Source organism: Gnatocerus cornutus, chromosome 1 (genome assembly GCF_029298725.1).
Source record: "Gnatocerus cornutus isolate USDA-ARS CGAHR chromosome 1, icGnaCorn1.1, whole genome shotgun sequence".
Lineage (NCBI taxonomy): Eukaryota > Metazoa > Arthropoda > Insecta > Coleoptera > Tenebrionidae > Gnatocerus > Gnatocerus cornutus.
The window spans coordinates 17,057,045-17,082,301 of record NC_142233.1 but is presented as its reverse complement, the minus strand read 5'-3'; the positions used below and the strand labels follow the sequence as shown (position 1 = coordinate 17,082,301).

At 36.9% G+C, this 25,257-nt stretch overlaps 4 protein-coding genes across 5 annotated transcripts in view; 2 read left to right on the top strand and 2 right to left on the bottom strand.

The window, feature by feature from the left end:
- Positions 1 to 62: 62 nt before the first annotated feature.
- PIG-F (phosphatidylinositol glycan anchor biosynthesis class F) lies at positions 63 to 918 on the bottom strand. The gene is made up of 2 exons (XM_088032236.1): positions 831 to 918; positions 63 to 780 (listed from the first exon to the last, which is right to left on the bottom strand). The coding sequence occupies exon 2, from the start codon at positions 767 to 769 to the stop codon at positions 104 to 106; it is 666 nt and encodes a 221-aa protein (XP_087888362.1). The 5' UTR covers positions 770 to 780; positions 831 to 918; the 3' UTR covers positions 63 to 103.
- Positions 919 to 963: 45 nt separating this feature from the next.
- On the top strand, positions 964 to 2,509 carry Lrr47 (Leucine-rich repeat 47). Its single transcript, XM_088032227.1, has one exon. The coding sequence runs from the start codon at positions 1,064 to 1,066 to the stop codon at positions 2,315 to 2,317; it is 1,254 nt and encodes a 417-aa protein (XP_087888353.1). The 5' UTR covers positions 964 to 1,063; the 3' UTR covers positions 2,318 to 2,509.
- A 1,848-nt stretch (positions 2,510 to 4,357) lies between these two features.
- Positions 4,358 to 5,020, bottom strand: LOC148180610 (peroxynitrite isomerase THAP4-like). The gene has a single exon (XM_088050233.1). The coding sequence runs from the start codon at positions 4,875 to 4,877 to the stop codon at positions 4,401 to 4,403; it is 477 nt and encodes a 158-aa protein (XP_087906359.1). The 5' UTR covers positions 4,878 to 5,020; the 3' UTR covers positions 4,358 to 4,400.
- An 84-nt stretch (positions 5,021 to 5,104) lies between these two features.
- Positions 5,105 to 25,257, top strand: part of cyst (rho guanine nucleotide exchange factor 18 cysts) — a 32,710-nt gene continuing 12,557 nt past the window's right edge. The window contains exons 1-11 of one of the 2 annotated variants that reach the window (XM_088050230.1): positions 5,105 to 5,390; positions 13,462 to 13,680; positions 13,809 to 14,082; positions 14,129 to 14,282; positions 14,334 to 14,491; positions 18,090 to 18,191; positions 18,304 to 18,436; positions 18,484 to 18,595; positions 18,645 to 18,715; positions 18,769 to 18,878; positions 22,002 to 22,058. In XM_088050230.1, coding sequence (XP_087906356.1) covers positions 5,345 to 5,390; positions 13,462 to 13,680; positions 13,809 to 14,082; positions 14,129 to 14,282; positions 14,334 to 14,491; positions 18,090 to 18,191; positions 18,304 to 18,436; positions 18,484 to 18,595; positions 18,645 to 18,715; positions 18,769 to 18,878; positions 22,002 to 22,058 — 1,436 coding nt within the window. In that variant the 5' untranslated portion in view covers positions 5,105 to 5,344. The remainder of the gene's footprint in view (positions 5,391 to 13,461; positions 13,681 to 13,808; positions 14,083 to 14,128; positions 14,283 to 14,333; positions 14,492 to 18,089; positions 18,192 to 18,303; positions 18,437 to 18,483; positions 18,596 to 18,644; positions 18,716 to 18,768; positions 18,879 to 22,001; positions 22,059 to 25,257) is intronic. The other variant, XM_088050232.1, reaches the window with a different exon arrangement.

Below are 25,257 nucleotides of genomic sequence, written 5' to 3'. Positions count from 1 at the left end.
TGGTAACAAAACCAAAGTCCCTAAAATTCCCACCATCACTCTTGAATTAATTTGACGTTAAATGCGCAACGCAGTCTTTCTTTATTCAAACAAATTGACATATTCACAAGGCGTATTTCCCGGACTTCTTCCCAACATTGCTGCGCCTGTAATACTGCAGCCCCAAACTCAGCCACGTCGCCACGACGTACCCACCCAGGGCCCCAAAGTAGCAAGGAACCGGCCAACTCTGCCACGGCCGGTTCCAGTCCAACGGTATCACAACAGCCCCCATCCACGCCCCGAACAAGCACAGTCTCAGCTTCAGCATGAACAAGTTCTGGATTTCGCCCCCTCCGAACGAAATCAGCGACAAAAACATCGCGAACGCGTTCTCGGCCCCAAAGTGCAGACAAATGGGGAGGGCAGTCAAGGTGGTGATCAACAAACTTAACATGAAAGTCTCCTGGAAGTTGGAGAAGACTGCAGCCCCAAAAAGTACAATGACGCAGTAGATGATGCCGAAGAGGAGTACGACGGCCGAGAGCGACTTTACAATGTCTTTGAAGTGTTTGTTTGCTGGGACTTTGTGGGTGTTGGCGTAGAGGAGGTATTTGGCGAGTTCTAGGGCTGCGAGGACGGTGATGTTGTGGAGGCTGCTCAGTTTGCCGATTGAGAGCAGGAGCCCGTTGTAGTTTAAGTAGGTGATGAAGAGGGGTAAGTACAGGGAGGTGGCGAAGTCGCTCCAGAGGAGAATCTTCGAGTCTTGGGGGGCGTGCCGCGCCTGCATTGTGAAGAGACCTAAAACAGACACCAATGAGTGGGTTGGGCCCCCTTCTAAAACACCACACCTTTACAGAAACACACTACAAACTCATCGTATCTGTGAAAACACTGTGAACGGTTTTTAGGTTATTTGCACAAAAGTTGGGTTAAATTTAAATTTGACAGCAAGGGCAGCCAACCTGTGACTGTAAAATCCCCAGATCCCGGCATCAAACGTCAGTGTGACAGTTGGCGGCAAAATAAAGTTTGGTTAGAACGCGATGTAACTCCTCACTAAATCTCGTTTAAAACCACGAAAATGAAACTCGTGTGTAGTGTCTCGATCGGAAACCGCCTCCTGCCGTCGTTGTCAATCAGCGCCAAGCAAAAACACGTCAAATCAACCATCGCCCTGTGCAAAACCCCCTCGTCTCACGACCACTGCATTATCCTCTTCACGAACCAGAACAAAACCGGGACGAAATACGGCGTCAAAGACAACATCTCCAAGATCCTCACTCGTTTCATCAATGACGGCAAAGCGACGATCCAGTTCAAAATGCCGCCGCACGACCTGTACCTCCAAGCGGACGTCATCCAACTGAAGAGTTTCCTCCACCTCTTGAAGCGCGTGTTGGAGAACAAAGTCTCGCCGAAGGAGATGTCGTGCTCGAGCCTGGCAGTCACCCCTGGGAAAGACATGGGGGTGAAGAAACTCGTTATAAGGGGGCGATCGGAGTACCCGGCGAAAGGCTTCCCTCGGACCCTGGAAACTCTTCATATAGTGGGCATCAACCGGTGCTCTTTGGACCGCGGAATCCTCCGGTTGTCCAAACTGAAAGTTCTTAATTTAAGCGAGAATTCCATCGAGTGCCTCCCGGAGGAACTCAACGCTCTGCGGCTGGCGGAGTTGAACCTCGCGCACAACTCCCTGGGGAAATCCACCGGGAAGCAGTGGGGGTGGATGGGGGGCAGCCTCGCCACCACGCTCACCACGTTGAGTTTGGAGTCCAACCAACTAAAGTACCTCCCTGCGCAGGTTATAAAACTCCACAAACTCGACACTCTTAAGATTAGTCACAACGAGCTCAGGGGGCTCCCCAGGGGCATCGGCTGCATGACCAACTTGAAGCGATTGATTGCCTCCCACAACTCCTTGTCGGACTTGCCGGGGAGCATCACTAAATGTCGCTTCGCCCTCTTGGACCTCTTCAACAATGATCTCAAGTCGCACTGGGATAGGGGAGAAAGACACGGCCCCAAAAACTTGGGGGTTTACACTCTTAAGGAGTGCGCGGGGAGGAGAGTCCTGCAGTTGAGGCTGAGGTACTCCGCGGCCACCATTCCCCTGACTCTGGTTGCGTATTTGGATGATGCCAAGTACTGCGTCTGTGGGGGGGCTTGTTTCTTCCATTTTATTAGGGCTCCGCTGTCGTGCGATCTGTCGAACATTGCGCAGGAGTTTGTGATTTCGACGGGGGCGCCGGCGGCTGTGGCGCTTGACTGTTTTTTCTGCTCCGCGGCCTGTTTTAGGGCTTCGCAGGTTGTTAGGAGTCGGAATCGGGTTATTTGATAGGACGCGATTGACCTAAGTTAAGTTTCTTGTGATATTAAGACGTAATTTTATATTTCGCTGATGTTAATTGTTGTAAAAAATCTCTTTTGATGTGTTTCTTTGCTATGTTAAGTGTTGACACTCTTGATGTGACTGATAATCAACAATTTCTAAGTGTTTCGACGTAATAAATTCAACTCTTTATCTTTATTTCAACAATCATTTCTCCCTTTACAACGCCCGAAGATGTACAAAATGAACAAATGTCAATTTCTAGGGAGCTGATGACACCAACCTTATAAAAGAAAACAAATTCATCAAAATTCTAACCTTTAATACAGAAATAACTGCCAAAATGAACATTTGCAACCTAAATCGACTAAATTCACAGGGAATTTTACCTCAAAATTAACAAATGACAATTTATAGGGAGGTAATGATGCCAACCTTATAAAAAAATTACATAAATTCATCCAAATTCCAACCTTTAATAAAGAAATAACTGCCAAAGTGAACATTTACAACCTAAATCGACTACATTGGAATTTAAAATAGGTTGGTAGCTCTGTGTCGTTCCTGACAGTTTGAGGATACAATTACAATCGTTCCTACCAACATCAAAAATGGTGTAAAATCCACTAAAATCGTTTTATTTGGATATTAGAAACGAAAAACTGGACAGTTGGTAGTTTTGAGGAACATTTACAACCTAAATCGAGTAAATTCACAGAGAATTTTACGTCTAAATAGACAAATGTCAATTTCTAGGGATGTAAAAATACTAACCTTTTCCTTAAATTTCCAAAAATTCGTCAAAATTCCAACTTTTAATAACAAAATTAACTCCCAAAGTGAATATTTGGAACTAAAATCGACTAAATTTAATGGATAAATACCATTTTCTGGGGTGGTAATGATACCAACTTTATCTTCAAATTTTCAAAAAATTATCAAAATTTTAACTTTAAAATTAAATTAATTAAAATATGTAACTGCAAAAGTGAAAATTTGCAACTAAAATTGGCTAAACTTACAGCGAATTTCAGGTCAAAACAAACATGTCTATTTCTAGGGAGGTGATGATACTAACCTTATAAAAAAAATACATAATTCCATCAAAATTCCAACCTTTAATAAAGAAATAACTGCCAAAGTGAACATTTGCAACCTGAATCGACTAAATTCACACAGAATTTTACATCAAAATAGACAAATTTCAATTTTTAGGGAGGTAATGATACCAACCTTGTGTAAAAACTTCCAAAAATTTATCAAAATTCCAACTTTTAATAAAAAAATAACTGCCAAAGTGAACATTTGCAACTTAAACGGGCTCAATTCACAGCGAAATTTACATCAAAATAGACAAATGTCAGTTTCTGGGGCGGTAATGATGCCAACCTTATAAAAAAGTACATAAATTTATCAAAATTCTAACTTTTAATAATGAAATAACTGCCAAAGTGATTTACATCTTAAATCGACTAAATTTACAACAAATTTTACGTCAAAATAGACAAATGTAAATTTTTAGGGAGACAATAATACCAACCTTATCCAACAAATTAAAAAAAATCATTAAAATTCAAACTCTTTAATGTCAATTTCTATCGAGTTAATGCCAACTTTGCCGTTCTAAAAATACCAGAATTATCAAGATTTTAATGTTAAATAAACATATGACTGTCAAAGGGCACATTTGCAAACTAAATCGATTAAATTCACAGCGAATTTTACGTCAAAATGGACAAATGTTAGTTTCTAGGGAGGTAATGATGCCAACTTTCTCTTAAAATTTCCAAAAATTATTCAAGATGCCAACTTTTAATAAAGAAATAACTGCCAAAGTGAACGTGTACAACCAAAATCGACATATGTCAATTTCTAATAATAATAATACTTACCTTGTCTCAAAATTTCTAAAAATTCCAACTTTTAATAAAGAAATAACTGTCACAGCAACCATTTGCCACCTAAAATATCTCTTTTGATGTGTTTCTTTGCTATATAAAGTGTTGACACTCTTAATGTGACTGATAATCAACAATTTCGACGTAATAAATTGAACTCTTTATCTTTATTTTAACAATCATTTCTCCCTTTACACTTTTTCATACAAAGCCCGAAGATGGACAGTCATGGGCGTCTTCGCCGTCTCCATCGCAAGAACAACTTCCAGCAACCCCTCCTCCGTCAGTTTCACGCGTCTTTCAACCCCCAAGACCGCAGGATCTTTGCCGAAGCTCATCCTGGAGATCTGCGTGGATTTCAGGATCATTTCTTTATCGCCGACGGTCCCTTCCTCCAGAGTGGTCAATCCAAAGTTGTGCGCCACCATAAAGGCCACTTGGTCCGTTCCCGGTTTGATCCTCAAGAATCCCGATTCCAGATGCATGGGTTTATTTATGGTGGGATTCCAAGTCCAGGAGGTGTAGTTTAACAGTGGTTGACCGACACTCTCGAAGACCACCTCTTCGGAGTAGTTGAAGGGTTGGATTGTGGGGTAGCTTCCCTCGGCTTTGACGGACTTCCAGGTCCCCACGAGCCAGGATAAGGGCGCAATGATCGGATTAGACATAACGAAGAACTATTTTTTGTTAGAATTTTAAGGTTAAGTTGCGAGGGGCAAAAAACCGCCCAACTGACGCCAAAAGTCACTCTTTACTTGACCACCGATAGGACAAACCCGCCTGAGCCCCTCCCCCGTGGTGTTCAACTCGGGAAACTCTCCCCTTCCAAATTTAATTTTGGCATTTTGAATTTCGCGCTGCAGGCAGGCAACCCGCGCGCTGAAAAATCCCCTGACAGGTGGCGCCACCTCCAATGTTGTCATGTTGTCACTTGTTGTCAACAATGGCAGCGGAATACCTGTTCACCTGTTGATGTGACTGTTGAAATCGTGTTTTTTACAATGAAAACTGCGTTTTCCGCTAAATGAAGGCGTGACGCGCGGAAAACGCTTCGAGAAAACGTCGTTTAGATATGTGAGCGTTGTGGTGGTGAGTTTGTGACTTTTCGACGGCATTTGGGGCTTCTAGAAGCGTTATGGAGAAGCAGCAGTCTGAAGAGGTGTTCGTGCCGCTGTCGTCAGGTTTGTTGTTGTTTTAGTTTGATTAGAAGTCGCTTTTTTTACTGTGGTCGTGAATTATTTGGGTTACAAAAGTCAGACTGTCCTGTGATTTTTACAGTTATTGCGGTAACTTGGAAGGAATCTGGGAAATTGAGACAATGGGAGGGCTCTAGTAAACTTTCTCTGGGGATTTAGTTGTTGACTGGTAAATGTTGGTCAAACTGTTGCGTTGCTATGGTAAAAATGAAAAAGTTGCGTTGTTTGACACACTTGGATAGGGAGGAGGCGGCTTTGGAATTTCAAATAGGTTGGTAGCTCTGTGTTGTTTCTGACAGTTTGTAGACACTAATGTAACTGTATTGTCGAAATCAGTTCTACTAACTTTAAAAAATGTGGTAAAATCCACTAGATGCCGTTTTATTCGGATATTAGAAACGAAAAACTTAAGAAAAACATACGTAGATAGGCATCCCTGGACAGTTGGCAGTTTTGACGAACATTTGCAAGCTTAGTCGAGTAAATTCACAGAGAATTTTACGCCAAAGTAGACAAATGTCAATTTCTAGGAATGTTAAATACCAACCTTTCTCTTAAATTTCCAAAAATTCGTCAAAATTCCAACTTTTAATAACAAAAATAACTGCTAAAGTGAACATTTGGAACCAAAATCGACTAAATCCAGCGAATTATACGTCAAAATGGATAAATATCATTTACTGGGGAGGTAATGATACTAACTTTTCCTTAAAATTTTCAAAAAATTATCAAAATTTCAATTTTTAATAAATAAATAACTGCGAAAGTGAACATTTGCAACCAAAATTGACTAAATTTACAGCGAATTTTGCGTCAAAATGGATAAATGTCAATTTCTATGGAGGTATTGATACCAACCTTACCTTAAAAATATAAAAAAAACATCAAAATTCCAACATTTAATAAAGAATTAACTGCCAAAATAAATATTTGCAACCTAAATCGACTAAATTCACACAGAATTTTACGTCAAAATAGACACATGTCAATTGCTAGGGAGGTAATGATACCAACCTTGTCTTAAAACTTCCAACAATTCATCAAAATTCCAACTTTTAATAAAAAAATAACTGCCAAAGTGAACATTTGCAACTGAAACGGGCTGAATTCACAGCGAATTTTACGTCAAAATGGACAAATGTCAGTTTCTGGGGAGGTAATGATGCCAACTTTATCTTAAAATTTTCAAAAATTCGTCAAGATTCCAACTTTTAATAAAAAAATAACTGCCAAAGTGAACATTTGCAACTGAAACGGGCTGAATTCACAGCGAATTTTACGTCAAAATGGACAAATGTCAGTTTCTGGGGAGGTAATGATGCCAACTTTATCTTAAAATTTTCAAAAATTCGTCATGATTCCAACTTTTAATAAAAAAATAACTGCCAAAGTGAACATTTGCAACTGAAACGGGCTGAATTCACAGCGAATTTTACGTCAAAATGGACAAATGTCAGTTTCTGGGGAGGTAATGATGCCAACTTTATCTTAAAATTTTCAAAAATTCGTCAAGATTCCAACTTTTAATAAAAAAATAACTGCCAAAGTGAACATTTGCAACTGAAACGGGCTGAATTCACAGCGAATTTTACGTCAAAATGGACAAATGTCAGTTTCTGGGGAGGTAATGATGCCAACTTTATCTTAAAATTTTCAAAAATTCGTCAAGATTCCAACTTTTAATAAAAAAATAACTGCCAAAGTGAACATTTGCAACTGAAACGGGCTGAATTCACAGCGAATTTTACGTCAAAATGGACAAATGTCAGTTTCTGGGGAGGTAATGATGCCAACTTTATCTTAAAATTTTCAAAAATTCGTCATGATTCCAACTTTTAATAAAAAAATAACTGCCAAAGTGAACATTTGCAACTGAAACGGGCTGAATTCACAGCGAATTTTACGTCAAAATGGACAAATGTCAGTTTCTGGGGAGGTAATGATGCCAACTTTATCTTAAAATTTTCAAAAATTCGTCAAGATTCCAACTTTTAATAAAAAAATAACTGCCAAAGTGAACATTTGCAACTGAAACGGGCTGAATTCACAGCGAATTTTACGTCAAAATGGACAAATGTCAGTTTCTGGGGAGGTAATGATGCCAACTTTATCTTAAAATTTTCAAAAATTCGTCAAGATTCCAACTTTTAATAAAAAAATAACTGCCAAAGTGAACATTTGCAACTGAAACGGGCTGAATTCACAGCGAATTTTACGTCAAAATGGACAAATGTCAGTTTCTGGGGAGGCAATGATGCCAACTTTATCTTAAAATTTTCAAAAATTCGTCAAGATTCCAACTTTTAATAAAAAAATAACTGCCAAAGTGAACATTTGCAACTGAAACGGGCTGAATTCACAGCGAATTTTACGTCAAAATGGACAAATGTCAGTTTCTGGGGAGGTAATGATGCCAACTTTATCTTAAAATTTTCAAAAATTCGTCAAGATTCCAACTTTTAATAAAAAAATAACTGCCAAAGTGAACATTTGCAACTGAAACGGGCTGAATTCACAGCGAATTTTACGTCAAAATGGACAAATGTCAGTTTCTGGGGAGGTAATGATGCCAACTTTATCTTAAAATTTTCAAAAATTCATCAAAATTCCAACTTTTAATAAAAAAATAACTGCCAAAGTGAACATTTGCAACTGAAACGGGCTGAATTCACAACTTTATCTTAAAATTTTCAAAAATTCGTCAAGATTCCAACTTATAATAAAAAAATAACTGTCAAATTCAACATTTACAACCAAAATGGACGAAATTCAGAGTGAATTTTACGTCAAAATAGACAAATGTCAATTTCTAAATAGTTAATGATACTAACCTTATTAGCTTAAAATTTCCAAAAATTCGTCAAAATTATAACCTTTGATAAAGAAATATCCGCGAAAGTAAACATTTGCAAGCTAAATCGACTAAATTCACAGCGCATTTTACGTCAAAATGGGCAAATGTCAGTTTCTGGGGAGGTAATGATGCTAACTTTATCTTAAAATTTCCAAAAATTTATCAAAATTCTAACTTTTAATGAAAAACTGCCAAAGTGAATATTTTTACACCTTAAATCGATTAAATTTACAACAAATTTTACGTCAAAATAGGCAATAGTAAATTTTTTGGGCGACAATGATACCAACCTTATCCAAAATTTTCTAAAAAAATCATCAAAATTCAAATTTTTAATAAAAAAATTACTGCTAAAGTGAACATTTGCAACCAAAATCGACTAAATTTACAGCGATTTTTACGTCAAAATGGACAAATGTCAATTTCTACCGAGGTAATGATGCCAATTTGGTCGTTCTAAAAATACCAAAATTATCAAGATTTTAAGGTTAAATAAATATATGACTGTCAAAGTGCACATTTGCTAAATCTAAATCGATTAACTTCACAGCAAATTTTACGTCAAAATAGACAGATATCATTTTCTTGGGAGCTAATGATGCCAACCTTCCAAGAATAAATTTAAACCACCCTTATTGTCATTACGTCGATCTTTTAAGCCGTTAAAATTGACTTTTAAGTGGCATATAAAAGTCATTTCATATTTTGTGATTATGACATTAAAATGGCAAACGACATCTGACATTGCCCAGAATTCTACAAAGAGATGGGAGCTTATCTAGTTGGCTGGTACTTTGTGTATGACATAAAAACATTAAATAAGTGACAGATGTCAAGATATTCGTTTGTTACATACTCATGGCCAACTATATAAAAATGCAATCTCATGATAAAAAGAAGAGATTATCAATGGTGGAAAAAGCAACAAAAAATTAACGAAACTGATTGAAATAAAAAGAATAAATAATAGAAACACAAATTGAAAAGGCAAAAAAGAACAAAACGCAAAGAAACAATAGAAAAATTCCACTTATTGGATGCAAATTGTGCCGAAGAAGGAAAATTGCAAGTCGCCTTAAAACGATTGATTTCCATTGGCAACTCGCAACTTCCACTCCCCCTGATTGGTCATCTAACATACTCAGTCCATTAGTTTCGCCCACTCTGACTTGATCGATTTTAATCTACCCCAACTGATTGAATCTTCTCGAGTATTTTTAGCTCGTTCCCCCGAAACAACACCCCTTTCTCGTGCTAATTTCGGCCCTCATTGACAAATCTCCACTCATTAATAGAGCCCCCCCGACGTCCTTAATTTTTAAGATTTCCTCTTGTATCAAAGTTCCGCGGCACGAAGCGCAAGCGCTCGCAATCGATTTGGCGTCGCGACGGCCCAGGTCAGATATCCTCAGTGGTACTGGAACTTACCTACTTGTGTTGTCGTCTGACGAAATATCAGGTATTTTCATGCCTCGGTATATTTCATGCTCATGTCACAGCATGCTGCATTTCTCTATTTTCCATCCGGAGAGGCGGCAATTTTCAAAAACGTTTTTTCAACGCTTGGCACGTGCTTTGCGTTGGATTTCTCACTTTTTCACCGCCGAGATGTGCGACTTTATGCATGGCAAATGTGCAACACTTGTTTGAATGTTTGGATGGTGTGCTTGCTGTTTCAATTAGGCGATTTTCCTGCGATCGTTTTATGAATACGCAGCGTCTGCGTAATTAGAAATTTCATGAATTCGTTAATTAAGAATAGTGGTTTCGGCGTGAGACACAATGGAAGAAATGTGGGGCCACAATTAGCATCCTTTGTTGGGGAAAATAGACCACGAGCGTGAGAAATTTCAGAAGATTCTTCGGTTATTTTCTAGTGTTGAGGCGGCCTTGGCGGTAAAAATAAAGTGGCTAACATGATCACTGACATTTGCTGGAAATGTCAGGTGTTAACCTCACTTTTGGCTCGGTTTGACGTTAAATCGAGCGGTATTTAACATGCGGCGATTATTAGTCCGAAATCAAGTGGTCATTTTTGAAGATTTACGATTTGAATTTCCAAATTTCGCGCGTTTTTATGAGAGGAAATACGTGGCGACAAACATCAGAACTGCTGATGTTTGCTTCAGTGTGGTGAGTTAACCTCACTTTTGTTCCACTTTGACGTAAAATCAACAAGGTTTTGACGTTTATCGGTGTTTTGCGTAGTGATTTTTGTTTTGTAACCAAGCGTTTATGGCGCGAAATTTTAAATGAAAATGAAAATTTCTCAAATCTGCCTTTTTTGCTCTAGAATTTTACAATTTGGCTGAGTCACTGGGCTAGTCAAGACTAGTAAACTCCGTGAATTTCATATTTTTAGTACTAAAAGTAACGAAGTTACGCGCCTCTAAACAGAACTTGATTAATTTCAGTGAGTTCTAAAAAAAAATTCTCAAAACAGTTTCTTTTGCTCTAGAATTTTGCAATTTGGCTGAGTCACTGAGCTAGTCAAGACTAGTAATCTCTGTGAATTTCATTCTTTTGGTGCTAAAAATGACGAAGTTACGCGGCTCTAATCGAAACTTGACTAATTTCGCTGTTTCAAAAAATAAAAATTTCCCAAATCTGTCTTTTTTGCTCTAGAATTTTGCGATTTGCCTGAGTCACTGATCTAGTCAAGTCTAGTAATCTCCGTAAATTTCATTCTTTTAGTAGGAAAAGTAACGATGTTACGCGGCTTTAAACAAAACTTGACTAATTTCACTCTGTTTCAAAAAATAAAAATTTACCAAATGTCTTTTTTGCTTTAGAATCTTGCAATTTGGCTGTGTCACTGAGCTAGTCAAGGCTCGTAATCTCCGTGAATTTCATTCTTTTAGTACTAAAAATAACGAAGTTACGCGCCTCTAAGCAGAACTTGACTAATTTCAGTGAGTTCTAAAAAATAAAAATTTCTCAAATCTGTCTCTTTTGCTCTAAAATTTTGCAATTTGTCTGAGTCACTGAGCTAGTCAAGACTAGTAAACTTCATAATTTTTTTTTTATTGCTAAAAATAACGAAGTTACGCGGCTCTAAACAGAACTTGACAAATTTTGCTGTTTCAAAAAATAAAAATTTCCTAAATCTGTCTCTTTTCCTCTAGAATTTTGCAACTTGGCTGAGTCACTGAGCCATTCAAGACTAGTAAATTCCGTGTATTTCATTCTTTTAGTACTAAAAGTAACGAAGTGACGCGCTTCTAAACACAACTTGACTAATGTCGGTCCGTTTAAAAAAAAAAAAAAATTCTCAAATCTGTCTTTTTACTCTAGTATTTTGCAATTTGGCTGAGTCACTGATCTAGTCAAGTCTAGTAATCTACGTAAATTTGATTTTTTTAATTCTAAAAAGACGAAGTTACGCGGCTCTAAACACAACTTGACTAATTTCGGTCCGTTTTAAAAAATATATTTTTTTTAAATCTGTCTTTTTTGCTCTAGAATTGTGCAATTTGGCTGAGTCACTGAGCTAGTCAAGACTAGTAAACTTCGTAAATTTAATTATTTTAGTGCTAAAAGTAACGAAGTTACGCGCCTCTAACCAGAACTTGACTAATTTCCGTTCGTTTTTAAAAATAAAAATTTCCCAAATCTGTCTTTTTTGCTCTAGAATTTTGCGATTTGGCTGAGTCAGTGATCTAGTCAAGTCTAGTAATCTCCGTAAATTTCATTCTTTTAGTATGAAAAGTAACTATGTTACGCGGTTTTAAACAGAACTTGACTAATTTCACTCTGTTTCAAAAAATAAAAATTTACCAAATCTGTCTTTTTTGCTTTAGAATCTTGCAATTTGGCTGTGTCACTGAGCTAGTCAAGGCTCGTAATCTCCGTGAATTTCATTTTTTTAGTACTAAAAATAACGAAGTTACCCGCCTCTAAACAGAACTTAACTAATTTCAGTGAGTTCTAAAAAATAAAAATTTCTCAAATCTGTCTCTTTTGCTCTAGAATTTTGCGATTTGGCTGAGTCAGTGATCTAGTCAAGACTTGTAATCTCTGTGAATTTTATTTTTTTTAGTACTAAAAATAACGAAGTTACGCGGCTCTAAACAGAACTTGATTAATTTCGGTCCGTTTCAAAAAACAAAAATTTCTCAAATCTGTCTTTTTTGCTCTAGAATTGTGCAATTTGGCTGAGTCACTGAGCTAGTCAAGACTAGTAAACTTCGTAAATTTCATTATTTTAGTGCTAAAAGTAACGAAGTTACGCGCCTCTAACCAGAACTTGACTAATTTCCGTTCGTTTTTAAAAATAAAAATTTCTCAAAACTGTCTTTTTTGCTCTAGAATTTTGCAATTTGGCTGAGTCACTGAGCTAGTCAAGACTAGTAATCTCTGTGAATTTCTTTCTTTTAGTCCTAAAATTAAGGAAGTTACGCGCCTCTAAGCAGAACTTGACTAATTTCAGTGAGTTCTAAAAAATAAAAATTTCTCAAATCTGTCTCTTTTGCTCTAGAATTTTGCGATTCGGCTGAGTCACTGAGCTAGTCAAGACTCGTAATCTCTGTGAATTTCATTCTTTTAGTACTAAAAATAACGAAGTTACGCGGCTCTAAACAGAACTTGACTAATTTCAGTCCGCTTCAAAAACTAAAAAATTCTCAAATCTGTCTTTTTAGCTCTAGAATTTTGCAATTTGGCTGAGTCACTGAACTAGTCAAGACTATTAATCTCCGTGAAATTAATTGTTTTAGTACTAAAAATAACGAAGTTACGCGGCTCTAAACAGAACTTGACTAATTTCAGTCCGCTTCAAAAACTAAAAAATTTTCAAATCTGTCTTTTTACTCTAGAATTTTGCAATTCGGATGAGTCACTGATCTAGTCAAGTCTAGTAATCTCCGTAAATTTGATTTTTTTAATTCTAAAAATGACGAAGTTACGCGGCTCTAAACACAACTTGACTAATTTCAGCGTGTTTTAAAAAATATAATTTCAAAAAGCTGTTTTTTGTTTTGAAAATTTGACCAATTTCAGTCCATTTCAAAAGTTTCTCAAATCAACAGTGTCGTGAGTTATGTTAACCTCACTTTTGTACAACTTTGACGTAAAATCCCCAGCAATTTGACGTTTATCTTGTTTAAATTTAGTGATTTTGATTAGTAACCAAACCGGTGATGGCGCGAAATTCGAAACGGCGATCGTCCGACCTTAATAAATGAGCGCATTTTTGTGTTTCAGACGAATGTGGTCACAGTGGTGGTGAACCAGATAGCGACGAAGACGTCATAACCAACTATCAGATTTCAAACTTGGATATGCTTCCACGTCCTTTACCTACAATAAGTGTAACGCCCCATTCTCCAGCCACCAAGATATATCCAGTTTTGGAAGACAATCTGCAACAACTGCGGGAATTACACGAGAGTGTCCAGCATATGCGCAATGTTACAATCCAAGGTGAGCGCCTGCAAGTTTCCAACATGCGTGTTGCGCTGTTAGAATTCTTCAATAATCGTGCGAAACGCCTAGTTAAATAGAATGGAGAAAGCGATGAATTTAGTCGTCTCGAAATGCGTTTTTTCCAGAGCCGTACCCAACAAATCTCGTCTTCGCCCTCAATCCGCTCCTGCCGCAATCGACGCGATTCAGCTCGAGCTGTCCCGCGCTCAACGAGGCCGTTCCAGACTTTGACGCCTTGGACGTGTCGCTGGGTTCTTCACCACTGCACCAACCGCCGAGTCGCAAAGGAAGCGGCACGCAGGACTGGCTGTGCCAGCCGGAAATCCAAAGACGGCGATCGTGGTCAGCTATCGAAGATCTAACCATGAGAGACAAGACTAAGCACTATCGGCAAAGAAGGTACTCTTCGGCGGTGGTCTCTTCGTTTTCATCAAGTTGATTTTAGTATCTCCCTGAGTAGCATGGAGTCGGAGGCGGACGAGCCGTCTTTCGTGGACAACGTCGACGGGAAGCTCTTGGAGACCAACAGCTCCAAGCATCGCACTAGCAGGACTTCCGGCACGACGAGCACGCATTCGTTGAACGAAGCGGAGTTACAAGTAGGTGGAGGTTGGGGGGAGTTTTGTAACGTTACAACTTGTTGTTTGCAGAACGATTTTAATAAGATAAAAGCGAAGCGCGAGGCTGAACAGAGGCTGCTTCCGCAACGATTGCCTCTGCAGAAGTCGATATCGACGCCGTCGATTCTTGCAGTGAGGGATTTGGCGCCGGAACCGGCATTGGCGGGGGCGCAGCCGCCGCATTCCACGTAAGTTGGGGCGGTTGCTGTACAGGGAGCACGGTTTGGTCGACTTTAACCGCACCTCCTGTACCGAGGCTAGTTGAGCTAGCTCAGGGGGACTTTACTTATTTCCTTATAAATTCGTCTAAAGTCTCATTTCCTTGTGTTTTCATCCAACTTCTTCTTATTTCCTTGTGATTTTGTCTAACTTCCCCCCTAGTCCCTTAAACTTCTCATGAATTTCTTGTGATTTTGTCAAAATTTAACTCAATTCCTTGTAATTTCGTCTAGTTTTTGTACAACGTCCCCTTATTTCTTCGTGATTTCATCAAACTTCCTCTGACTTCCTTGAGATTTCGTTCAAGTTCCCCTTATTTGCTTGTTATTTTATAAAATTTCCCCCGATTTCCTTCAGATTTTATACAAGTTCCTCTTGTTTGTTTCTTATTTCGTTAAAGTTCCCCGAATTCCTTGCCATATTGACCAAACTATAGTTATTTTTTTGTAATTTCGTCTAGTTCTCGTCCAACTTTTCCTTATTTCTTTGTGATTTCATCAAACTTCCCTTAATTTCCTTGAGATTTTGTTCAAGTTCCCCTTATTTGGTTGTTATTTCGTTAAACTTTCCCAAATTTCTTGTGTTTTTGTCCAAACTCAACTTATTTTCTTGTAATTTCGTCTAGTTTTCGTCCAATTTCCTCTTATTCCCTTGACATTTTGTCCACCTTCCCCTTATTTACTTGTTATTTCGTAAAACTTCCCCTGAATTCCTTGTGATTTTCTCCAACTTCTACTTAGTTTCTTATAATTTCGACTAAATTCCCCTAACTTCCTTGTGTTTTCGTCCAACTTCCCCTTATTTCATTGTGATTTCGTTTCCCTGATTTTCTTGTTATTTCGTTAAACTTCTCCTGAATTCCTTGAGTTTTTGTCGAAACTCTACTTATTTCCTATAATTTCGTCTGAATTCTCCTTATTTCCTTGTATTTTCGTCCAATTTCCTCTTATTACCTTGTGTTTTCATCCAACTTCTCCTTATTTCCTTGTGATTTTGTCTAACTTCCCCCCTATTCTTTTAAACTTCCCCTGCATTTCTTGCGATTTTGTCAAAACTTTACTTAATTCCCTGTAATTTCGTCTAGTTTTCGTTCAACTTCCCCTGAATTCCTTGTGATTTTCTCCAACTTCTACTTAGTTTCTTATAATTTTGACTAAATTCCCCTGATTTCCTTGTGTTTTCGTCCAACTTCCCCTTATTTCATTGTGATTTCGTCCAATTTTTTTCTTATTTGTTTGTTATTTCGTTAAACTTTCCTTGCATTCCTTATGATTTAGTCCAAACGTAACCTATTTTCTTGTAATTTCGTCTAGTTTTCGTCTAATTTCCTCTTATTTCTTTGTGATTTCATCAAACTTCCCCTGATTTCCTTGAGATTTTGTTCAAGTTCCCCTTATTTGGTTGTTATTTCGTTAAACTTCCCCCGAATTCCTTGTGATTTTGTTTAAACTCTACTTATTTCCCTATAATTTCATCTAAGTATCTCTGATTTTCTTGAGTTTTCGTCCAATTTCCCCTCATTTCTTCGTGTTTTCGTCCAATTTTTCCTTATTTGCTTGTGATTTCGTCCAACTTCCTCTTATTTGTTTGTTATTTCGTTAAACTTCCCCGATTTCCTTGTGATTTTGCATGCCTAAACTCTACTTATTTTTTTTGTAATTTTGTTTAGTTTTCGTCCACTTTCCCCTTATTTTTTTGTGATTTCATAAAGCTTCCCTTTATTTTCTTGAGATTTTGTCCAACTTCCTCTTATTTGTTTGCTATTTTACTAAACTTCCCCCGAATTCCTTGTGATTTTGTTTAAACTCCTACTTATTTCCTTATAATTTCATCTAAATTTCTCTGATTTCCTTGAGTTTTCGTCCAATTTCCCCTCATTTCCTCGTGTTTTCGTCCAATTTTTCCTTATTTGCTTGTGATTTCGTCCAACTTCCCTCTTGTTTCTTTGTAATTGCGTCAAAATTCCCCTGATTTCCTTGGGTTTTCGTCCAACTTCTCCTTATTTCCTTGTGATTTTATAAAACTTCCTCTGATTTCCTTGTGATTTCGTCCAATTTCCCCTTATTTCCTTGTTATTTCGTTAAAATTCCCCTGATTTTTTTGTGTTTTCGTCCAACTTCCCCTCATTTTCTTGTGATTTCATACAACTTCTCCTCATTTCTTTATTATTTCGTCAAACTTCTCCTGAATTACTTGTGATTTCGTCTAACCTCTACTTATTTCATTGTAATTTGATCTAAATTTCCCTGATATCCTTGTGTTTTCGTCCAATTTCCCCTCATTTCGTCGTGTTTTCGTCCAATTTTTTCTTATTTGCTTGTGATTTCGTCCAACTTCCTCTTATTTGTTTGCTATTTTGCTAAACTTCCCCCGAATTCCTTGCGATTTTGTTTAAACTCTACTTATTTCCTTATAATTTCATACAAATTTCCCCGATTTTCTTGAGTTTTTGTCCAATTTTCCCTCATTTCCTCGTGTTTTCGTCCAATTGTCGCTTATTTGCTTGTGATTTCGTCCAACTTCCTCTTATTTGTTTGCTATTTTGCTAAACTTCCCCCGAATTCCTTGCGATTTTGTTTAAACTCAGTTCCTTATAATTTCATATAAATTTCCCTGATTTTCTTGAGTTTTTGTCCAATTTCCCCTCATTTCCTCGTGTTTTCGTCCGATTATCGCTTATTTGCTTGTGATTTCGTCCAACTTCCTCTTATTTGTTTTGCTATTTTGTTAAACTTCCCCCGAATTCCTTGTGATTTTGTTTAAACTCTACTTTTTTCCTTATAATTTCATATAAATTTCCCTGATTTTCTTGAGTTTTCGTCCAATTTTGCCTCATTTTCTCGTGTTTTCGTCCAATTTTTCTTTATTTGCTTGTGATTTCGTCCAACTTCCTCTTATTTGTTTGCTATTTTGTTAAACTTCCCCCGAATTCCTTGTGATTTTGTTTAATCTCTACTTATTTGCTTATAATTTCGTATAAATTTCCCTGATTTCCTTGAGTTTTCGTCAAATTTCCCCTCATTTCCTCGTGTTTTCTTCCAATTTCCCCTTATTTCCTTGTGATTTTGTCCAACTTCCCCTTATTTCTTTGTGATTTCATAGAACTTCCTCTGATTTCCTTGAGGTTTTGTTCAAGTTCCCCTTATTTGTTTGTTATTTTGTTAAACTTTCTCCGAATTCCTTGTGATTTTGTTTAAACTCTACTTATTTTCTTAAAATTTCGTATAAGTTTCCCTAATTTCTTTGTGTTTTCGTCCAGTTTCTCATTTTCTCGTGTTTTCGTCCAATTTCCCCTTGTTTCCTTGTGATTTCATCCAACTTCCCCTTATTTCTTTGTGATTTCATAAAACTTCCTCTGATTTGCTTGAGATTTCGTCCAGCTTCCCCTTATTTCCTTGTTATTTCGTAAAACTTTCCCTGATTTCCTATTGATTGCCCCTAATGTCTTAAAGATTTCCCTGATTTCCAAACGATTTCCCCTGATTTCCCAGTGAAGTTAACCCCTTAGACTAGCCCGACTATACATAATTGACACTTAGTTAGAGACAATGTAGTGCATGTGCTTAGCTTAATGTGTAGGAACCGCCCTAGTGGAACGGAAAGCGAAACCGAAGAAGAGGGCAGTCGGTCGAGCCAAGCCCGCTATCCACATTCCGCAGATCCGCAATTGTAAGTAAGCACGAGCTAGAATAGAGATCAACACTTGCACTGTCTTTCAAAATAGGCACACTTTCATTTGATTTACTACGATTTTCCTAGTTTTTTTTGTAAATTTTACTAGTTCTTGCAGTGCATGGTCCTCACTAGACATTCTGTTAGAGTCCCCACTAACTCTCTTACCTTCTAGCGTGGCGTACGAGGGACATTCCGAGAAACGCAGGAAACGAGGGAGTCTGTTTTTCCGGAAGAAAAAGGTACGATTTCCGGACGCCAATTCCCATTTTCACGCGATTTTTTCCAGGATAAGAACAAAAAGAACACCCATCAGTGGGTCTCGGCCTGTTACGGCTCCTCCCAGATTTGCAGTGTGTGCAACAAATCCTTGCACAACAAACAGGCGCTGTACTGCGAATGTAAGTTCCCGCGCAAATTCAAATAATTTAGTAACTTTTTTTGCGTAAGGTTGCAGCAAGACGGTCCACGAAAACGTTTGCAAGGACAATCTAGACTGCGTGAAATACAAAGGCTCCAAAGTAAGTGGGTATTTTCTGTTTCATAAGTTGGTAACAGTGTTTCTTATTCGTAGAATAATTATAAGATTCCGGCTTTAGTAAGTTCCAATGCGAAAAACTCGATTTCGAAAAGAGGTTCCTCAGCTGGACTGGGAAATGATCACAGCTGGAATTCAACGAATAGGTTGGTAGTTTTCTTTGATTCAATGAAGTTTCGAGCGGATGAGAGATTTCGGAATTGCATCGTTTTCAAAAATTTCGCGCGCGTCACGTGAGCATTTGGTGATTTTGGTTGTATTGAACTGACGAGGCGCGAAATTTGAATCGATGCGAATGGAATCTGCTCAGGTCTACGGTGTTTGACCAGTGTTGCCAGGTCTGGGGTCTAGGTGGCCGCAAGTAGAAATTCCGAATTTTGCACACTCCTAAAGCCCTTATTTTGAAAGGTTACACTGGGCGACAAATTCAAATTAATTTTGAAAACCTTTTCTAAACAATATCTTCAACTCAAAAACTTTGTATCACGTGTCATTTTAGTGTCATAATAACAAGATGTGAATATACCTTTAACTGCCACTTAAACATCAATTTTGACGCCTTAAATGACCGTAATGACAATAAAGGTGGTTTTCATTTGTTTTTGGAATTACATACCTAGCTGCCTTTGTATTTAATTTTTCCAAATCTAATTTGGTCGATTTTTTGGTTATTTTCTCTGATTTTCTCTGAGATTTCGTTCAACTTTCCCTTATTTGCTTGTTATTTCGTAAAACTTCCCCTGAATTCCTTGGAATTTTGTTCAAGTTCCCCTTATTTCCTTGTAATTGCGTCAAAATTCCCCTAATTTCCTTGTGTTTTCGTTCAACTTTTCCTTACTTCCTTGAGATTTCATAAAACTTTTCGTCCAATTTCCCCTTATTTCCTTGTTATTTCGTTAAAATTCCCCAGAATTCCTTGGAATTTCGTTCAAGTTTCCCTTATTTCCTTGTAATTGCGTCAAAATTCCCCTAATTTCCTTGTGATTTCGTCCAATTTCCTCTTATTTCCTTGTAATTTCGTAAAACTTCTCCTGAATTCCTTGTGATTTCGTTCAATTTCCCCTTATTTCCTTGTTATTTCGTTAAAAGTCCCCTGATTTTCTTGTGTTTTCGTCCAACTTCCCCTCATTTTCTTGTGATTTCATAAAACTTTCCCTGATTTCCTAGTGATTTCATTCAACTTCTCTTCATTTCTTTATTATTTATTTAAAACTTCCCCTGAATTCCTTGGAATTTCGTTCAAGTTCCCCTTATTTCCTTGTAATTGCGTCAAAATTCCCCAAATTTCCTTGTGTTTTTGTTCAACATCTCCTTACTTCCTTGAGATTTCATAAAACTTGCCCCGATTTTTTTGTGATTTCGTCCAACTTTCCCTTATTTCCTTGTAATTTCGTAAAACTTCTCCTGAATTCCTTGGGATTTCGTCCAACTTCCCTCTTATTTTTTTGTAATTGCGTCAAAATTCCTCTGATTTCTTTGTGTTTTCGTCCAACTTCTCCTTATTTCCTTGTGATTTCATAAAAATTCCTCTGATTTCCTTGTAATTTCGTCCAATTTCCCCTTATTTCCTTGTTATTTCGTTAAAATTCTCCTGATTTTTTTGTGTTTTCGACCAACTTCCCCTCATTTTCTTATGATTTCATAAAACTTTCCCTGATTTCCTAGTGATTTCATTCAACTTCTCGTTTTTATATTATTTCGTAAAACTTCCCCTGAATTACTTGTGATTTCGTCTAACCTCTACTTATTTCATTGTAATTTGATCCAAAATCCCCCGGATATCCTTGTGTTTTCGTCCAAATTCCCTTTACATCTTTGTGATTACGTCCAATTTCTCCTTATTTCCTAGTTATTTCGTTAAACTTCTCCCGAATTTCTTGTGATTTTGTCCAAACTTTACTTATTTTCTTGTAATTTTGCCAAATTTTCGACCGTAATGACAATAAAGGATTATTTTCATTTGTTCTTGGAATTGCATATCTAGCTATCTTTGTATTTCATTTTTCTAAATCTAATTCGGTCGATATATCGCTAATTTTGTGAGTAAATTTGCGTTATTTGGTCTCATTTTACGCAGAATTTCACGCAGAATCCAAAACTAAGCTCAAAATTTACGCACAGCAACTATTAACCGAGTTTAGTAGCAATTTTTGCCAACGACATTTGAAAGATATGAGGTAGATACCTGTAGTGGATACATGTCAATTTTTATCAATAGATGGCGTCACAAGCAACAGATCAGATTTTTAGTAATATAATGAGAAAAAACAAGTTACTGTCAGTTTAGGTTAAAAATGTTGTTTCATTATTTAAGGTTGGAAATTTGAAGGTAACAAGGTTGGAATTACGAATTACACGACGAAAATGTCAAAATTTGTAACCTAAACTAGCTATTTACAGTACATTATCGATTAAAAAAAGGACTTCTGTCTAGGGATTGTTGAAATTTTGACTTGGCAACACTGTATTTGACAGAAACCAACTGTCAAATGTCAAAAGTGTCAACTGTCGATTTTTAAATTGAAGCGGAAATAAGTCATGTCGTGAAATTACTTTGTTAAATTCCATTTAATGAAGTAAATTTACCGCATGAACTGAAAAGTTGTCACTCAGAGTAAGGTTTATTCATTTGTTTTTACGATTAAAGTTTGAGTTGGCAGCCCTGGTTTTTAATAGCAAAACCACCAACGCGTCAACTTTCATCAGAGGTACCAACCCATTTTCGATTCTCTCAGTCGCCTGCGTGTTGGTGATTTCAGTGCTGCCAACACAAGGTCGCCTTACTCTGAGCCCCCCATTTCTTTGTTAACTGTGTAGTAAATTTGGCAAGTAGCTAGAAAAATTTGCGTAAATTTAGTAGTGTTGGCGAGGCATGTTTTTGTACCTCCTATTCTCTTGACGGCGAAGAAATTTCCTTGCCGTGGTGTGAGACCGCTGCAAATCTCGATCGAAATAAGCCGAGACATCTTCAAGCTGAGTGTTTCGATGTTTTTCTCTGTAAATATTTCTGTGCGAAGATAAATGACTTGGTTCTTTTTCTTTCTTTTGCTTTTCCATCCTGTCATTGTATTTTCTATCGCAAGTATGCATTTGAGAGTATCACATTTGTACACATCTCTCCACCCTGTTGGTGTTTAGTTAACTTTTTGGCGATCGTTGTGTTGTGTGTCTTACTAATCGAAATCGAAATGCAATGTAGTAAGGCACATTAGACGTGCACTTAGAGGATGTGCCTAATTTGTTGCGTGTTGCTACCCGCCCCTCCATAGGAGGATACACCTCTGCTATTCGCCTTGGCGCAGGGTCGCTACAAAACTGGGAGTGAAGTAAGTCCCTACTTAAACCTTCACTTCTTATACGTTTCCGTTTTGTTTATCACATTGTTGCTTTCTTTTCTGTTTCAGTTGGGTGTTTTGAGTTTTTCATTTTTATTATTGTTGAGCTGATCGAAAACATTTTTTGGGGGGCCGAAACATTTGTATACAGGGTGACTCCTAAATGTGCGATGGGATTTTTTAAGGAGGATAGAAAACTGGTCAAAATTTTTTGTTTAGAATCTAGAATTCTGGGGATTTTAACGCTGGAGCTGTGAAATTTAGAGAGTTTGACGCTCTTGATTTTTTTATTTACTGTGTCTAATTGCAAAACTGTGGACTGAAACAAGGTTACTAAAATTAACAGGTTTGCTACAAAGTTTTGAGCCAATAGGAACAGGCCTCTTGAACTGGTGCGAATACGTCATCGGAAAGCTCTTTTGAATTAATTATTATTTAAAACAGCAATATTTAACACTCTGATGCTTCTACAAGAACTTTGTTAAACAACATTGGCGATCAACAATGTTTTTACACCCCAAATCAATTGACAGAACTTTCTTGTGACGTCATTTATGGTCACACGTCCCTAGCAACCAAACGAGGGTGGAGTTTCAGCCTTAGTAACGAGCAAACCTGCTTAATTTAGGAACCTTGGGACTGAAAGGCATTTTTTTGAGAAAATTTTAGTTTTCGGACGCACTAAAAGTGTCGAATTTTTTCTACTAGTTGAAATTCTGGGGATTTTAACGTTAGAACAATGAAATTTGGGGAGTTTAGTACTTTGGATTTCTTAATTAACTGTGACAAATTGCAGAACTGTGGACCGAAAGACTTTTTTTTTTAGAAAATTTTGTTTTTAGAAGGCACTAAATGTGTTCAATTTTTTTCACTAGAGCTTGTAATTCTGGGGATTTTAACGGTTGAGCTATGAAATTTGGGGAGTTTAGCACTTTTGTATTCTTAATTAACTGTGTCGAATTGCAAATCTGTAGACGGAAAGACCTTTTTTTTTTAGAAAATTTTTGTTTTCGGACGCACTAAAAGTGTCGAATTTTTTCTACTAGTTCTTGAAATTCTGGGGATTTTAACGTTAGAACAATGAAATTTGGGGAGTTTAGTACTTTGGATTTCTTAATTAACTGTGACAAATTGCAGAACTGTGGACCGAAAGACTTTTTTTTTTAGAAAATTTTGTTTTTAGAAGGCACTAAATGTGTTCAATTTTTTTCACTAGAGCTTGTAATTCTGGGGATTTTAACGGTTGAGCTATGAAATTTGGGGAGTTTAGCACTTTTGTATTCTTAATTAACTGTGTCGAATTGCAAATCTGTAGACGGAAAGACCTTTTTTTTTTTTAGAAAATTTTTGTTTTCGGACTCACAAAAAGTGTCGAATTTTTTCACTAGATCTTGTAATTCTAGGGATTTTAACGCTAGAGCAAATGAGATTTGGGGAGTTTAACAGTCTTGATTTCTTTATTAACTGTGACAAATTGCAGAACTGTGGACCGAAAGACTTTTTTTTTTAGAAAATTTTGTTTTTAGAAGGCACTAAATGTGTTCAATTTTTTTCACTAGAGCTTGTAATTCTGGGGATTTTAACGGTTGAGCTATGAAATTTGGGGAGTTTAGCACTTTTGTATTCTTAATTAACTGTGTCGAATTGCAAATCTGTAGACGGAAAGACCTTTTTTTTTTAGAAAATTTTTGTTTTCGGACGCACTAAAAGTGTCGAATTTTTTCTACTAGTTCTTGAAATTCTGGGGATTTTAACGTTAGAACAATGAAATTTGGGGAGTTTAGTGCTTTGGTTTTTTTAATTAACTGTGACAAATTGCAGAACTGTGGACCGAAAGACTTTTTTTTTAGAAAATTTTGTTTTTAGAAGGCACTAAATGTGTTCAATTTTTTTCACTAGAGCTTGTAATTCTGGGGATTTTAACGGTTGAGCTATGAAATTTGGGGAGTTTAGCACTTTTGTATTCTTAATTAACTGTGTCGAATTGCAAATCTGTAGACGGAAAGACCTTTTTTTTTTTTAGAAAATTTTTGTTTTCGGACTCACAAAAAGTGTCGAATTTTTTCACTAGATCTTGTAATTCTGGGGATTTTAACGCTAGAGCAAATGAGATTTGGGGAGTTTAACAGTCTTGATTTCTTTATTAACTGTGACAAATTGCAGAACTGTGGACCGAAAGACTTTTTTTTTTAGAAAATTTTGTTTTTAGAAGGCACTAAATGTGTTCAATTTTTTTCACTAGAGCTTGTAATTCTGGGGATTTTAACGGTTGAGCTATGAAATTTGGGGAGTTTAGCACTTTTGTATTCTTAATTAACTGTGTCGAATTGCAAATCTGTAGACGGAAAGACCTTTTTTTTTTAGAAAATTTTTGTTTTCGGACGCACTAAAAGTGTCGAATTTTTTCTACTAGTTCTTGAAATTCTGGGGATTTTAACGTTAGAACAATGAAATTTGGGGAGTTTAGTGCTTTGGTTTTTTTAATTAACTGTGACAAATTGCAGAACTGTGGACCGAAAGACTTTTTTTTTAGAAAATTTTGTTTTTAGAAGGCACTAAATGTGTTCAATTTTTTTCACTAGAGCTTGTAATTCTGGGGATTTTAACGGTTGAGCTATGAAATTTGGGGAGTTTAGCGCTTTTGCATTCTTAATTAACTGTGTCGAATTGCAAATCTGTAGACGGAAAGACCTTTTTTTTTTTTAGAAAATTTTTGTTTTCGGACTCACAAAAAGTGTCGAATTTTTCCACTAGATCTTGTAATTCTGGGGATTTTAACGCTAGAGCAATGAAATTTGAGGAACTTATTGCTCTTGATTTCTTAAATTACTGTGACAAATTGCAAATCTGTAGAGCAAAAAACATTTTTTTAAAGCATTTTAGTTTTAGGACGCTCAAAACGTGTCGAATTTTTATCACTACATCTTATAATTCTGGGGATTTTAACGTTAAAGCAATGAAATTTGGGGAGTTTAGTTCTCTTATTGTCTTTATTGACTGTGTCAAATTTCAAATCTGTACTCCAAAAAACTTTTTTTTAGAGAATTTTAATTTTCGGTTGCACAAAAATTGTTGATTTTTTTTCACTAGAGCTTGTAATTCTGGGGATTTTAACGCTAGAGCAATGAAATTTAGGGAGTTTAATGCTTTTGATTTTTTTATTGACTGTGTTAAATTGCAAAACTGTAGA

Bases quoted from the DNA above. Each gene is read 5' to 3' on its own strand.
- PIG-F (XM_088032236.1), bottom strand. From the start codon at position 769: ATGCAGGCGCGGCACGCCCCCCAAGACTCGAAGATTCTCCTCTGGAGC.
- Lrr47 (XM_088032227.1), top strand. From the start codon at position 1,064: ATGAAACTCGTGTGTAGTGTCTCGATCGGAAACCGCCTCCTGCCGTCG.
- LOC148180610 (XM_088050233.1), bottom strand. From the start codon at position 4,877: ATGTCTAATCCGATCATTGCGCCCTTATCCTGGCTCGTGGGGACCTGG.